The sequence below is a fragment of the Acyrthosiphon pisum genome, chromosome A1 (assembly GCF_005508785.2).
Source record: "Acyrthosiphon pisum isolate AL4f chromosome A1, pea_aphid_22Mar2018_4r6ur, whole genome shotgun sequence".
Classification (NCBI taxonomy): domain Eukaryota; kingdom Metazoa; phylum Arthropoda; class Insecta; order Hemiptera; family Aphididae; genus Acyrthosiphon; species Acyrthosiphon pisum.
Window position 1 is genome coordinate 120,069,476 of NC_042494.1, and position 15,478 is coordinate 120,084,953.

General features: G+C 28.6%; 1 protein-coding gene across 3 annotated transcripts; it reads left to right on the plus strand.

Annotated features, from left to right (window-relative positions):
- Positions 1–3,235: 3,235 nt before the first annotated feature.
- Positions 3,236–15,065, plus strand: LOC100165381 (microspherule protein 1). 3 transcript variants are annotated; one of them, XM_001944951.5, is made up of 11 exons: positions 3,236–3,255; positions 8,544–8,702; positions 8,757–8,890; positions 9,431–9,708; positions 9,801–10,019; positions 10,081–10,219; positions 10,671–10,754; positions 11,782–11,905; positions 13,320–13,476; positions 13,542–13,757; positions 14,134–15,065. In XM_001944951.5, exons 2-11 carry the CDS (start codon positions 8,638–8,640, stop codon positions 14,440–14,442), a joined length of 1,725 nt encoding a protein of 574 aa, XP_001944986.2. In that variant the 5' UTR covers positions 3,236–3,255; positions 8,544–8,637; the 3' UTR covers positions 14,443–15,065. The 3 variants fall into 3 exon arrangements, with proteins under 3 accessions (XP_001944986.2, XP_029344024.1, XP_016656951.1); XM_029488164.1 differs by lacking the exon at positions 3,236–3,255 and adding an exon at positions 7,939–8,472; XM_016801462.2 differs by lacking the exon at positions 3,236–3,255 and having other exon boundaries at positions 8,479–8,702; positions 8,757–8,884.
- Positions 15,066–15,478: the final 413 nt, after the last annotated feature.

A 15,478-nucleotide genomic window follows, 5' to 3' on the forward strand; every position in this document is an offset into this window, starting at 1 on the left:
ACTGAGAAATTTTTACTTTTGACCCCCCAAAGTACCAACTAGATTTACTTTCCTATCAGAAAAGATACTGTTGAACAAAATCTAAGCATTTCTACTGTCTTAAAAGGTGACGACAGGCACAAAAATAAAAAATTGAAAAAAAATTAAAAACACACATCATTGTAAAATCAATACATTCATCGTTTCCCTAAGAATCTAAAATATAGATTAAACTAATCTTAAAAATGAGACTTTCAAGTATAGCTTTGCTCAATATTGAAAGACAACATACAAATTATATTAACATAGAAAATATAATTGACAATTTTGCAAGCAGAAAGGCAAGAAAAATGAATTTTTCAGTATTTATTTTTGAGTTGGCTGTTAATGTATGGTATGTTCAATTTATTTGTTATTTAATAATTATTTATATTTAAAATGAATAAAAAAGGCTACAAATTATTACATTTATTTATTTGTAAATACATAGGTACCTAAAATTCCAAAGTATGTTTTCAAATGTGGAAAAATTAATTTTTCAATTTTCAAGAGTGAGGAGGGGGCCATTCATTTTATTTACACACGGGCCCAAATTGGTGTAGTTGCGGCACTGGTCGTATACCTATACTTTAGTATATCAATAGCATAACTGGTAGATGTAGATCGCACGTTCGACCAGTGCTTTATAATTTATTCTATACTTATTGGTTTGACAATAATTTTATTTTGAATTATGAAAAAAATATGTTCCCTCAAACTTAAAAAATAAGCATATCTTAACAGTGATAATAAATAATAACTGCAGAAATTTAGATGAATATGTACCTATTCCATATAAGCCGTGAGGTGCATTTCCCTTGGAGATCCAATATTTTGAATTGTGGTTGCATTATGGCTCCATACCACCCCCTCCCACTAATGATCCCCTGTAGTTAATTAGGGGTTGCAGCACAAACGATGAAACTCGAGCACAATCCAGCACAAACGTAGCACAAACGAAAGCCCTTGGTTTTAATTCAAAATTCGGAAGTGGGGGTGCCAGGGAAATACACCTTAAGCCGTGCGATGGTACTTAAGTTCTTTGGAAAATTCAGATATTACAAATCGATATTAGCACATAAATAATAGGAAATTAAAGAATATTTAGATATATAGACTATAGGTACCTAATACCTATATATGTTGAAGATTCTGAGCGTACTAATTTTACAAAGATGTATGTACCTACTTATATACAATATACATGATAACTGATAAGTACCTAGTCGAAATAATGCTTCAATTTTCAACTTCAGTATCTTTTCTAGTGGGAAAGTTAATCTAATTGGTACTTTTGAGAGGTAAAAATACCTAGAAAATTTATAATAATTTTCAAAATCATCAGGAAAAACAAAAAAAAAATTAAGGAAAAACGGGAAATTTTACGCAAAATCAGTTTTCCACAACATTTTTTTTTTTTTTTTGTGTAGTTTTAAATATATTATTGTTATTAGAAAAATATTACATGCCTTAAGCTTTTTGTTTATATTGTAGTAAATTGTATGTTATAAGTATTTAAAAAAAAAAAAATTTATTACTAATTTAATTTTTATTGACTGAAGTTCGAATTTTCTCAGAATCTATAAATAATTATAATACATGGATTAGTGGCATAGAAATTGTTTTGGCAGAAACGGAAATTGGCCAATATCTCATTTAGTGGATAATAGAGAGGTTATCAAAATTAAAAAGTGTACTTATTTTATGGAAACGTGTTACGACCGTGATATTATTGTTATAAAAAAACAATATGCCTTCCGTTTTTTGCAGCGTTTTGTTATGATCATATCTATAATCTGTACATACACCGACTCTATTATTATTGTTATTGGAGGATTAATATATTTGTTATATTCCAAAAGGGCTGCTTCCGGTGAGATAATGTCTATAGAGATACAATCGCCGTTGTTTTATTGTCGCGAAATCACATAATGCAATAATAAATAACCATTAACGTTGGATTTTGTATCGAAACTTGCTATGTATTATAATATGCTCGGCGTTATGAATGTATAGGACCCGGAAGTGCGTGTACTAAATATTAGGTATCTATACCAAAATAATGGGTTCTTGAAAAAAATTGTATAGAAACATATTATTGTGTAGTGTATAATATAATAATTACTATTAACTATATGCAAAATAATGCTATACAATCCAAGTACACATTTGTGGCTAATTTAGACATTTTTTAACTAGGTATTAAGTAAAAACTTAAAACACACGGAAATTCAGCAACTTTTGGGTCATAAACTCATACTTATATAGGTAATAGTATTATAATATTAAAGTGTTATAGGCTAATTATAGACGATATATTATGTAACAGTAATAATAAGTAATAACTCAATAAATTATAAACTAATAAGTAATAATAAAGTATAAAGATTACTGATTATGTATTTATAATTTGTATATAGTATATACTTTACGTTTCTGCAGCAACCACATATTTTGCAAATAAAATCATACTATTGTTAGTATTCTTATGTTATAACATCGGCATTTAGTATTTGTATAATTTGCTAAACCTAACAACATGTTCATAAATATTGTATTACCAATACCCATTGGCCATTACCTATTTACTAATTGTATTTGTATAACAGTAGAAAATACTTGATACCGTGTTCAATCTACAGAAAATGTCCTTATAAAATATTATAATACTGGATTGTTAATTATATCAATTTATATATATATAATATTCATGCTTTTCCTTGAGCATACCTTTATAGTACCTATATATGAATCATGGTCTTTACCATATCACAAATAATAAATAATATTGTAGCTCAAAAACAAAGGACGTAACGTCGTTACCTCAAATATGTGATCTTCAATTTAGGGATGATGCGATTTCATAAGAGTATAAGCAGGCGTTATAATAGTGTTATTATAATTTGTATTGGTCTATAAATGTGAAAAAGTTAATCATAATGTCGGCTGTATAGTGGCTTTATGCAGTTTGTCTATGTTGTTTTTTTTTATGGAATACAGTTAATATACAGTTGGATGTTTCAATTTTTTACGCAATTATATAAGTTGTCGCCATATAACACGTAGGCACAGTAATCTTCTGACTCTATTATTAGGATTAAATTACAGTGTTATCTAGATTTACAACGGTTTCGGTGGCGACACTAAACGCTCAGTCGTCTACTCATTTGAATGTCTAATGTCTGTCACGATCAGTGCGGAGACGTTGACAAAAATACGAAAGTTCTACATTGCCGGGTAAGTATATGTATACTGTACATTCGTTGTTTATTATTTATATAACTGTAAATCGTAATATGTAAACTTGAGTTATGATACAATTAATGTTTGTGTGGTTGAAAAAATCTTAAGCAGTTCAGCTTGAACACTTTCAAATCATTACGCCAATTATTAAATCACAATAAAATATCCACTGTAATGTTAAAAAAATATATTTTAGGGTTAATACCTGTTACGGTATATATTGGCGTTAAGTTTCAAATTTTTAAATCGTTGTTCTTGAATACTATGGTCAATTTATTCTAGTTCCTTATATATTATATATTATAAATTAGTACTCAGTTTAAAAACGAATTTTAATACTATGGACTTTTGCATTTCACCTTTGCATTTTGCTAAAAAAATGCAGTTTTATGATTCAAAGCGAATGAGTCAATTTTGGCTATATTTTGACTATTAAATGATCTTAATAATTATTAAAACTATTTTATGCTATCTTACAAAATATAATATCCTTACACTTATAATGTAATTTTTATGAACAGGGTATAAATTGTTGTTACTTATATTATATTTTATATTTTTATCTTAAATTAGTGAAACTTAGAATCCTTGATGAAAATGAATTAATTCGTCAATAGAGAAACAAAATATTTTTGATACTGGAAAATATTGAATTTTGACCTTTTACCGTGAATTATATATCTACTTAATAATAAATTATATTAAAAAAAAAAAAATGTTTTTAAATTGTAAATAAAACAAAAACGATCAATCCAATATGTGTATATTATACATTTTATAATATACTATAATATACTTGATGCCTTATGTAACATGTAAGTTAAGGTTTTTTTAAAATAATATAATACATTAATACATAATAGAGGTTCTATAAAAAATCTTTACATCATATTATTTATAACAATAATACATTGTGTTATAATTACATTATAGTACATAGTAGTACAGTTGCGTATTTAGGTTTTTGTCATGGGGGGTTATGAATTTATCCAGTAGCCCCGCTTTTAAAGCTATAGCTCTATAGAGGCCTCAAGCTTAAGAAAAATGTTCCATATTATATATAGCCTATGAGGGGGAATGATCTCCTTGATCCCCAATAAATACACCACTGCAGTAGTAGTATTATACACTTGTATTAGTCAATAACTAATAACACGAAAATAATTATAAATATAGGAGATAATGAATGAATATTTAGGTACCTACTACCTGGTAAAATAATACTAAAATGTATGTGTCTACCGCAGAACACGTGATCAAAATGAAAATACCTACAAACATTTTGAAATGTTATAGTAGGTATACTATACCTATTATAATTTTGTATATATAGACTAAGGCTAAATGTATACAGTGAACAATTAAATAGTTCTATTCAGCAAAATTGCAATTTTTCGCTTACGTTCGATATATTAAAATATTAAATAGTTAAATGGTATAATATATAAATATTATAGATATGTACTAGGCCTGCAGTGTATTCAACTAAATATATATAGAATATAGATACACCCGATTTTCGGTGCCCATACACAATCGTAAATAGTTGCGTGTGTATTATTTTACTAGGCAGGTATTATAATTTATTGTGTAGGCGTATTGTAATATACCAACTGTATATATATATATATATATGTATACACTCCGGTTTGCGACCTACTTGTGTACTTGCAGTGGAATCGAAACGTATATACAATGTATAATATGTATAATATGTTATATATTTGTGGTAGCGGTAGTTCGCTATATTGTTGTACTAGCTATTATGCTAGCCATCAAAATTTTTTTTTTATTAATTGACAGAAGTTTGAAAATAAAATATTGTACACTCTTCGAAAAATATAATATTATACCTACGTATATTTGGTGAATTTTGGTACTGACAGTAGCGTAGCCAGGATTTTTTTTTCGTGGGAGGGGGGGCTGATTAACTTTTACACTTTTACACATTAAATACGTACTAGCACAGATAGATGACTGAAAAGTTTTAATACTTATAATACATTTTTAAATATTTTCAGTACAATTTAAGACTTTTTAAGCAACTATCATCATAGACCATTAAAATAATTTTTAAATTTTCTTAACATTTGGGGGGGGGCTGCACCCCTCTCAGCCCCTCCCCTGGCTACACCACTGGGTACTGATGATCAAGCCATTATTATTAAACTTGAATATTCGCTTTTTCAAATTCATTTTTAGTCTAAATTTAATTTTTGCACGTCATATTATTGATTTATTGATTTAAAAACGAACCGACAACTTCCTGAAAAGTACCTAATAATTGTATATTATTTAAACTCACTCGGGCATGGCCACTGCATATACCTATAGGTGTACATTTATGCAGGAAGATTAAAAACAGATATATTCATTGCATCATTAATTGTACGTGACGTGTAATATGTAAATGTTAAAAATGTAGCGCAAAAATGAAAAAATAAAACAATCATTTTTTGTAAAAAATAAAATAAAAATGCAAATATCAGAATATTCCACATCACATGTAGTGGTTTTAATTGAATAATTATTATAATAAGATTTTTTGTTTTTAATTAATAACATATTATATACTATTATATACAAAAACCTATATATATATTATTATTTATAATCAAAAAATACTAATGACATAAGCACAGTTTAGGTAGGTATTTCAGAAATAATTGAAGTCTGTACTTCGAGCATGGTTTTAAAAAATAATTCTCACTTAAGGGATATTATTAGGCAATATGCATACGTTTAATATGTGTGATAGTTTCATACAATAAAATGTAAAAGTTTGAAATTTTAAAAAATTTGCAAAAATGACATTATAATACCTATTATATTCATATGCAACGATTGGAAATATCATTATTATGGTTTATGTGTATGTGATTTATAGAAATTAAAAAAATAATCTAAGTCGCACTAAAAAGAGTAAAGACTGCTGTTTGTTATGAATTATTTACCTGGAGGCTGGAACGATACACACCTATACGATTTCTAAATGTATATTGTTTTGTAACACGACGGTCACAGGTAAATATAGTACTTATACATTATAAAATTCTATAATATTAGGAGAGGTTTTAATAGAGCCCCCCAATTGAGGGGGCTAAATTTTCTGTTTGTACGTTTTGAGAGGGCTAAACCCCCTCAAGCCCCACCACCAAATTTGCACCTTGATGGCAGACATAAGAAACAAAGGGGGGTAACATGTATGAATCTACTGTACCGTAGGTACAGTAGGTGTCGAGTGTACCTCGTTATTGAGTAAGCCACTGTAATGTATGTGGTATGTCCAGTGTTCAATTTGAATTCAATGATAAATCAAAGCATACCAAAAAAATTCTGAGCGAAGAATTCAGTCTATATTTATGAGTATATTTATATTGCTATTATATATTATAATAATTTATTTTAATATTAGTAATATGCTAAGTTGAATCAACTTTTGTCGAAAAATATGCATTTATTATATTATTATTATTTAATTATGTAGTTATATAATTACAGGCTACGGCCTCCACTCTCCAATAACCAAATTATTAAGTAGGTAACAATCAGTCTCGCCTTCATATCCACTAACATATGGTAGACTACGATTCAAATCATCTCATCACAACATCCACAGAAATACAGATTCACAATCTAATACACACAAAACATTCGTAGAAACAACCGCTTACACTCAAAAAAGAACAAGCCATGATATTAATATAGTATTTACTATTTTATATTTAACGCAATTGATAATGTCTCCCAAATTGAATATATAAACGCATTTAGTCTGATAACAACTCCTAATCATAAACAATTTGCATCGCGTATTTCCAACGACAGGTTTTTGCATTTGCTTCCCCAACAAGAATATTGTTAAGTAAAATATCATCTCTAAACAACCTTATATTGTTGGCGTAAAAAATATAAAAATAACATTATGTCGTATTGTCGTCTAACCTAGTGTTTCCCAACCTTTTTGATATGACGACTCACAAATTTACATTTTATGGGTAGGTGGCCCTTTATTAAAAGTCAAAAAATCAAGTATGCCATAATTTAGTTTAATAATAACTTTTGATAATAATAATATATTTTGAGTCAATACCTATATACCACGTGGAACAGTGTAAATAGGTTAGAAGTACCTATTAGGTTAGGTAAATCAGGCGTCAGTGGCGTGGTGGGGGGGGGGGGGGGGGTATTAAAATTAGTATTCATTGCATTATTGCAAACTTGTGGGGGGTTTCACCTAACTTAACTTATCTCATCACATATCTGATATCAAAATATTTATTATCGCGGGCGTGGTGACTGAAATTTTTTTTTTTTACTACATTATGTAAGAATTATCAAAAAAAGTTTAACAAATTTGCTATAATTTTTTCATTTTACAGTATTAGGTATAGGTACCTATCCAGATTCTTAAGTTTCTTAGAGAGTTCATCAATGCCTTCTTTGCTTAAAAATTTAACTTCATATATGAATTTCCAACATTGCCAGACCATCATTAAGTCTTTTATTTTTCATTTCGTAATAATTTATAAATTTGCATCTGAACTATAAATAGGTATAAGACAATATATAAATACATCTTATGGAGGGGATTTATTACAACAAAATATAAAAATCGATTTTGTAGAAAATAGTTTTTGCGTATAAAAGCATTTTCGTTTTTCTCAATTATAAAGAAAATTATTAGGAACTTATAACGCAAAAGTGGTAACTTGATTAACTTTTCTACCAGAAAAGATGCTTAAGTTGAAAATCGAAGTATTTTTCTATTACCTATACACTATACAGGCTATAAAAACATCGTGTGTACAGTATACAGTATATATACACAAAAAAAACACACATATTTATAAAATCAATACAGTCATCGCTCCGCTCAGAATCTAAAACGCATCATTATGAAACCAATACATTTACCGCCAGGATTTATAACATTAAATAAAATATTATTTGAAAACACGATTCAAAATTCATACACAATATTATGTCAAATGTGCTATACTGCAGGTGCTTAATATCCACCAGACAAATTAAGTAGGGACCTATTAACATATTATTATTATCAATATAATATTATGCATATTGTACAATATTTATTGTGCTAGTCGCACGGTAAATATGCGGTTGTTGGACACCCTGTGGTTTTATCAACAGCCAGTATCACGATATTGTTAACGAACATAATATAATCATTATTGTGTCAAATGTCAAGTGAGTTCTGTTTACTGTTATTGTTGATTGGGACAAACCGACCGGAATTAATTGATTCAATATTTCAATAGGTAATTAGTTTTCTGTGGGACACCGGGATTTTGTGTGTATTAAGTGATCAACTGGTTGCGACTTTGACTTTAATTATTGTACACGCACGGGAGAATGGCTTCGAATCTAAATATGAACGACAGTAGTGCCGCCATGGATGACAGTTCGAAGCGACGGAGGTAAGTCCATGGTGGTAAGATTTTGTTCTGTGTATAATGTTTGTTTTTCTTTAGCTCGCGTTCGATAAAGCGGAGAAAATTTGATGACGAATTGGTCGAATCGAGTTTGGGTGTAGGTTTTGGGTCACCTTTGCCAAAAACTCAACGAACACGTACTCAGTCATTGAACATAACGTCTACGGGTTCGGGTTTGTTAATCTTTGATACTGTTTTACCATTTATAATAAGTTAGCATAAGTTGCTTTGTACTGCAAAATGTATAGTATACTGATTCCTAATGTTTAATTATGTCATTTGAGTTGAGATATATTCAACTTAAAGGTAACATCGTACTGTTTTGTGTTTTGCCTACTCATATACAGTTACATGCCAAAAAACAACACAAAGTAGGGGTATTAAGTGGTCTAATTATCTGTGGTCTTAATGTTCATTGATCTAATAATATTATTGTTATACATTCCTAGGAATTTAACCCTATTTATATATAATTTTTATCTATTTTATTTATACCTATTTACTTACTTAATAATTTTCTATATAATCTAGAAATTCCTCTAGATTATATATCCAGATATTAGACAAGTGTATGTCATGTTTATCATTATTAACATGAAAAAGTAGTCACTACCTGTTGTTTTATATTTATTGTATATTATAAGTAAAAATTATAAATTAATATTAACCTCAATATTAACTAACTTTAAATACCTATACTTTATTTTATATAGAAATGGATAATGCCATGTCACCAGTTCATAGTGTTCCTGAAGCAGTAATTATCGCAAATACTACACCATCTACTTCAACTACTCAACCACGGAAAGTTCCTCCAAACAGACCTCCTACAAGTACCAGTACATTAAATACTTTTGCTAATGCTCCATCTACTTCAACTGTTTCGACATCATCAAATCGAAATAGATCGAGGAAGCAGAAGAATTTAAATAAAGATTTAGGACGTTGGAAACCTACGGATGATTTAATGTTGATTCAAAGTGTTTTGCAGGTAATATTATCTTAAAAGATAAATAAATGAATTACTTAGATAGGTAATTTTATTACTAACTCTAAAGTTTAATATTTTGTATCACTTTATAGACCAATAATTTACCAATTGTCCATAGAGGTGTTAAATTTAGTTGTAGATTTACACTTAAAGAAATTGCACAGAGGTGGTATGCTTTGTTGTACGATCCAACAATTTCTAGACTTGCTGTATCAGCGATGCGCAATTTACATCCAGAAAGTGTAGCTAATATAGAATCCAAAGCTCTATTTTCTATTGCTGAAGAAGAACTCTTGGCTACCATACAATCGGTATGTTCAGTAATTTTTTTTTTTCATTAGGTGATTTACTGATTTATTATGTTTCATTAAGAACTCTCAACCTACCATCGAAACCTTTCAAGACTTGCTCACTGAAAATCCAAACATATTCCATCGAAGACGCACAGCTAAAAGTCTTATGTGTCATTGGCAACAAATGAAACGATATTCTTTGCTATCAGATCAGTGTAGTAAGTAATAATTTAAACAATATTTATTTATTTATTAATTTACTGTATCAAATACACATTACCACCCAACAATTATTTTTAAAATTCCTGGAAAACATTTTTATTTATATTTAAAAGCGGTGTAAGAGATGTATTTAAAAAAATTGTTTGGTGTGTGTCTTAATTAGTTTATGACATAATAGTTAAAACCTCATATTACAAGTTTTATAAATATAAATTTTGCTAATAATAGTTATATATCTTTATGGCAGGATAATAAGTAAATACTAAATAGTAATATTTTAGACATTTAAAAGTAAAGTTGGAGTTCTATAGAAATTCTGATAGCATTATTTTGAAAGGTGCATTGTATGTAAAGAGTATTTTTGTTTATTGTTGTATAGAATAATTACATTTTTACTATCTCTATCTACTTATAATAATTGGATCATATTTTTTTGTTGTCTTATAGGTGCCTTAGAAAATCCCATACCAATACCATTAATGAGTGCATTAGAAGATCGAAATATTCATATTCTAAACAATGAACAAGAAGGTATATTATGCCTAATGTATAATTTATTTTAATAAGTACTTAGTACATGTGCAATAATTATATATAATACAGTGAGTTCCGCTTAATGTGATTGGTGCAGATAATTTTGATTCTGTTAACCAGATAATTCCACAAAACATATTTATTTTTATATTTCTGTATTTGTAAGTAAACTTAAAATTAAATTAAAACAACATAAAAAAAAAAAATACATTTGAAATAAGGATAAGAAACTATCAGTTTTTATTTTCAATTTTCATAATAACCTGAAGGCTAAAATTAAACACATGTATGTAATTTTCCGTTTGTGTTTTTGGAAAAGAGGCAAATTGTTTTCTTCATTAACATCAAATTGCTAACGATTTTTAAAATTTTGTTTTATTTAAACTGGAGTTTTCAAAATTTGTCTCTGCTAGCATTTTTTGAAACTATCAAAGTAGTAAACTTTTTTTACTTTTGTAGATATATTAGTTTGCTCGACGTAATGTAAGAAACATTTTTGAACAGGAACTAAAACAATTACACTAATTGCATCTGATACACTGATAAGCTTAAATATAAAATGTAATTGTATACTTTATAGTTTATACCTACAGTCCGTCTGGAATAAGAATGTACCTGGGTGACAGACCAAAACAGATTCATAGCACGCAGGTCAGGCTTACGACTATAACTATATAGACTATACCTAACCTATGACAAGGTTGCGGGTGGGAAACTGGTCGCCACCTGTGCATTCTTATTCCAGACAGAGTACCAGCTATTTTTATCCTAATATGATCAGTTAGAAAAGCCATAAAATCGATGAAAATGTTTTTAAAAGTGATTCATTTATCTGGTACATAGTGATTCTAAATAAAGGTAAATTTTCATAGGTATTCGTAACATACAATTTGGTTTGGGTAGATCGTTTTTTGATTCCAATAAACGATTGATTCTATAAACTAGTAATCACATTAAGCGGAACCCACTTTATTTATTATTTACATTTTCCAATAATTATAAAATTATTTTTTTTTTTTTTAAGTAACCACATTAACTTCGGAGCATATTCCTACGTTTGCTGAATGTGAAGACTTATTAAATGATCAACATTTATTGATGGAAAGACCTGATCCCATACTTGAGAGACATCTTGCTTTAACTAACAAGTAATATAATAAGAGATTCATTTTTCACACTACAGTCTGTCCGCCAAGAGAAAGCTACTAGGCTGAGACAAAAACTCATCCATTCTCGCGCATTCCCTCCTCTGAACCATCCAAAATACTGCCCTTTGCCGTGAGTGGAGAGAATTTACAGTAGCCAGTAAATACTTGAGCGGGAGAAATTTTGGTACAAAACTGCGGAGTCTGTTTATTTAGATGCGTGAAAGAGTAGCGTTCTGTCAGCGGCCAGAACTATAGTTTAATACTTTTAAGTAGATAATTATTAACTATCATAATTACTAGGTTATTTATTTCTATGCTGAATAAAAATATTACATATTATTCAGCATTGTTCCTTTTATTGTTTCAGAACATATCAACAAAATAATCTAAGACAATACTACTGAAATGAGAAAAATATTGTTTGTTTCATTTATAATTTAAGGGGACGCTACATCCACATGTGGTGTCTTCTTCTTACAAATTTAAAACCTAGCAAAAACTTTTTTGCGCGGGTAAGAATCGAGTTGGCTACAGTCATGACTATAAATCGAGATTTTCACCACATAAAAAGGAGGATTTTGGCTGTGCAATGTTGTTTTTATTTTTTTGGATATCACTTATACAGAAAAAGTTATTCAAGTTTGAAAAACACAAACAATAATGGTTTTTGAAATATAATAAATATAACTTTTTTCATATAAGTGATAACAAAAATATAAAAATGAAATTACACAGCCAAAGTTCTCCTTTTTATGTGGTGAAAAAGTCGTTTTTTAGTTATGACTGTAGCCTTCTTGATTCTTTTCCGAGCAAAACAGATTTTGCTAGTTTAACATTTGTAAGACGGAAACAACACATGCAGGTCCTCTTTCATTTATTTTATTCTAGAAAACAATAGTCCAAAGCGTCACTGTTGTTACTATTGTAATAAACTAATAACGTAGGGACTCGATTTCATTTATTGATACATATATTATATTATTTACTATTTGAATATTTCTTGCTTAAAACATACTGCAACCTACTCTATTTACATATTCTATAATTTCCCAGGTATTATTCATTCTGCAACAGAAACAAAATCAATATAATGAATCATCAAATAATGTTTCAAAAAGTAACTTATAATCCTAATATAAAATACAGAATGTAGCTTCTTGTAGATTTCTGTAATGGAGGATATGTTAAATATTTTGTTATTTAAATTTAAATATTTATAGTTAATTTAAAACTTATACTTAATGGTGTGTACTTTTATAGCTTTAATGTTTTCCAGGAACCTTTATATTTCAGCTTTTGAAAAGTAACCCATCTAACTATGTAAAAATTTTCAAGTTATTGTGAAACTATAAAAAAAAAAAGTAATACTTTATAATTCTTTGTATAATTTTTGATATATTTCATTATTTTACAGAAAAATAAAAAAGGAAATCAAAGTTTTGGAAGATGAATTACCTAGAGCACAAGTGTTAGTGTTTCCAATGACTGGTATCAATCCTGTGGAATTTGAACCTCAAACATTGGCTGTGTTACGTGGCCGATTGGTCAGATATTTAATGAGGTCTAGAGAGGTAAGTTAACTTTAATTTAAATGTTTGATTGGAGCATAGGTTGACCAAAGTTTTATATATTGCAGATTACCATTGGACGTTCATCAAAGTATCAACAAGTTGACGTTGATCTAAAACTTGAAGGACCTGCTTGGAAAATATCTAGACGGCAAGCAACTATACGTTTGCGCAATACTGGTGACTTTCTAATTGCTTGTGAAGGTAAAAAGTGTTTATATGTTGATGGAAAACCTTTGGCAGCTGGAAGTCGCTGTCGTCTCAATCATAATTCTGTTTTGGAGGTTTGTTAACAATTTGAGAACAACTAATGGATATTTTTTTTAGGAACTACAATTTTCAAAAAATTTCTATTTAACCTCTAAAAGCAAAATTTAATCCGGTTAACATCAATTATGTTCATAAAATTTTTATTTCACAATTTTCTGAATTTTTTTGATTGCCTTATATCATGAAACTTTTAAAGTAATGTTATATCAATAAAATCATTTAGTTTCAAAATTATTTTAACAGATAAGGTTTTGTACTCAGCGTCTCAGCAAATACAGATTGAATTATTTTTGTAAAACATTTTTTGTTTTTTTTTTTATACCAATGAAAAATCTATCCTATAATGGTAATAGTATTCAATTTATGTTTGATACATCCGTATATTTTTAGATTGCCGGATTGAGATTTCTTTTTCTTATAAATCATCAATTAATAAATACATTTAAACAAGAAGCCTGCACACAAAACCAGGTGCAGTTACCCGTGCAAATAGTTAACCAGACACCGCAGAAACAGAATGCCAATCAAAAGTCACAGAAGACTACAGTTACAAAAGCTGAAAAACCTGTGCAAACTATTGAACAGCAGCAGCAACAGAAAAAACTATTCGAAGAACAGCAAAAACTGCAAATGGAAGATCAAGAGAAAAGAATATTAGAAGAGCAGAGACAAAAAATAATTGCAGCAGCAACAAGATGAACTAGAACAGCAACTGAAATTGTTAGAGGCTGAAGAAGAAGAACACAACCAACGTCAACAAAATTTGTTGTAAACTTTCCATTTAAGTTAATATTTATATTAAAAAAAATTGTATTTATTAAAAAAAAATATTTTTGTGTACAATTTAATAATAGATACTATGAAACTCCTGTGACGTATATTACTGTACATGGGATAATATTTACTTTTATATTTTGATTTCATGTTAAACTAGTTTATTACACAACTTTTGATATATTTGTGTTAGATATTCTTTCTCATTTACACAATTTTTAAATTGTAGTATTAGGTATCAACAAATCGTTATTCGAATGTTATATAGTAAGTTGATGAATATGTTAATTTTACCAACTACTAAGTTTTTTTGTTGTTATCTTACAGAAAATCAAATTGTAAAACTCAGTATGTGCATTGAGTTTCAGAACACATGTGTACTTATGTATACTGTACATTTTTACTTCTATGCTTGAACTAAGAAGTTGTCATTGTGCGACAAAAATTAATTTTGGTTGCAAACAACTAGTAAATTGTATTGGACATGTTGGGGACACACATTATAAAAATTAAAAACAACAAATAAAAATCCAAATCCCCTATGGCAATTAAGTTAATATTACTTGGTAATAAACACTTTAATTATTGCAATATTGCACAAATATGTTAAAATAATGCAGTTTAGATCGATTTTCGGGAATTTTTTTTGAGAACTCGTAGTTATATTTCAACGAGTTAGGTAAGCACAATAGTGCAATCAGAATTTGTCGGCCGGACTTAGTTCCAAGGTTATAAACTTTTGAAGTCTGCTATTTAAGTATTTTACATTTACGCAGATTATTAAGTACATTTTAAAACTTTATTAAATATAGTACTTATGTAATTATTTATTTTAATGTATTCATACATTTATCCGTACCTACTTACATTTTACAGATTACAGATCACAATGGTTATACTTTTAAGATATAAACCAAAATTTTTATTTTTTTTGGTGGGTTGCGGAGGAGAGGAAATGTTT

What these genes read in the sequence shown, in the direction of transcription:
- LOC100165381 (XM_001944951.5), top strand. Translation starts at nt 8,638, where the DNA reads ATGGCTTCGAATCTAAATATGAACGACAGTAGTGCCGCCATGGATGAC. An exon ending in GACAGTTCGAAGCGACGGAG is followed by an intron (nt 8,703 to 8,756) that starts GTAAGTCCATGG and finishes GTTTTTCTTTAG; the next exon opens with CTCGCGTTCGATAAAGCGGA. An exon ending in TTTGCTATCAGATCAGTGTA is followed by an intron (nt 10,220 to 10,670) that starts GTAAGTAATAAT and finishes GTTGTCTTATAG; the next exon opens with GTGCCTTAGAAAATCCCATA.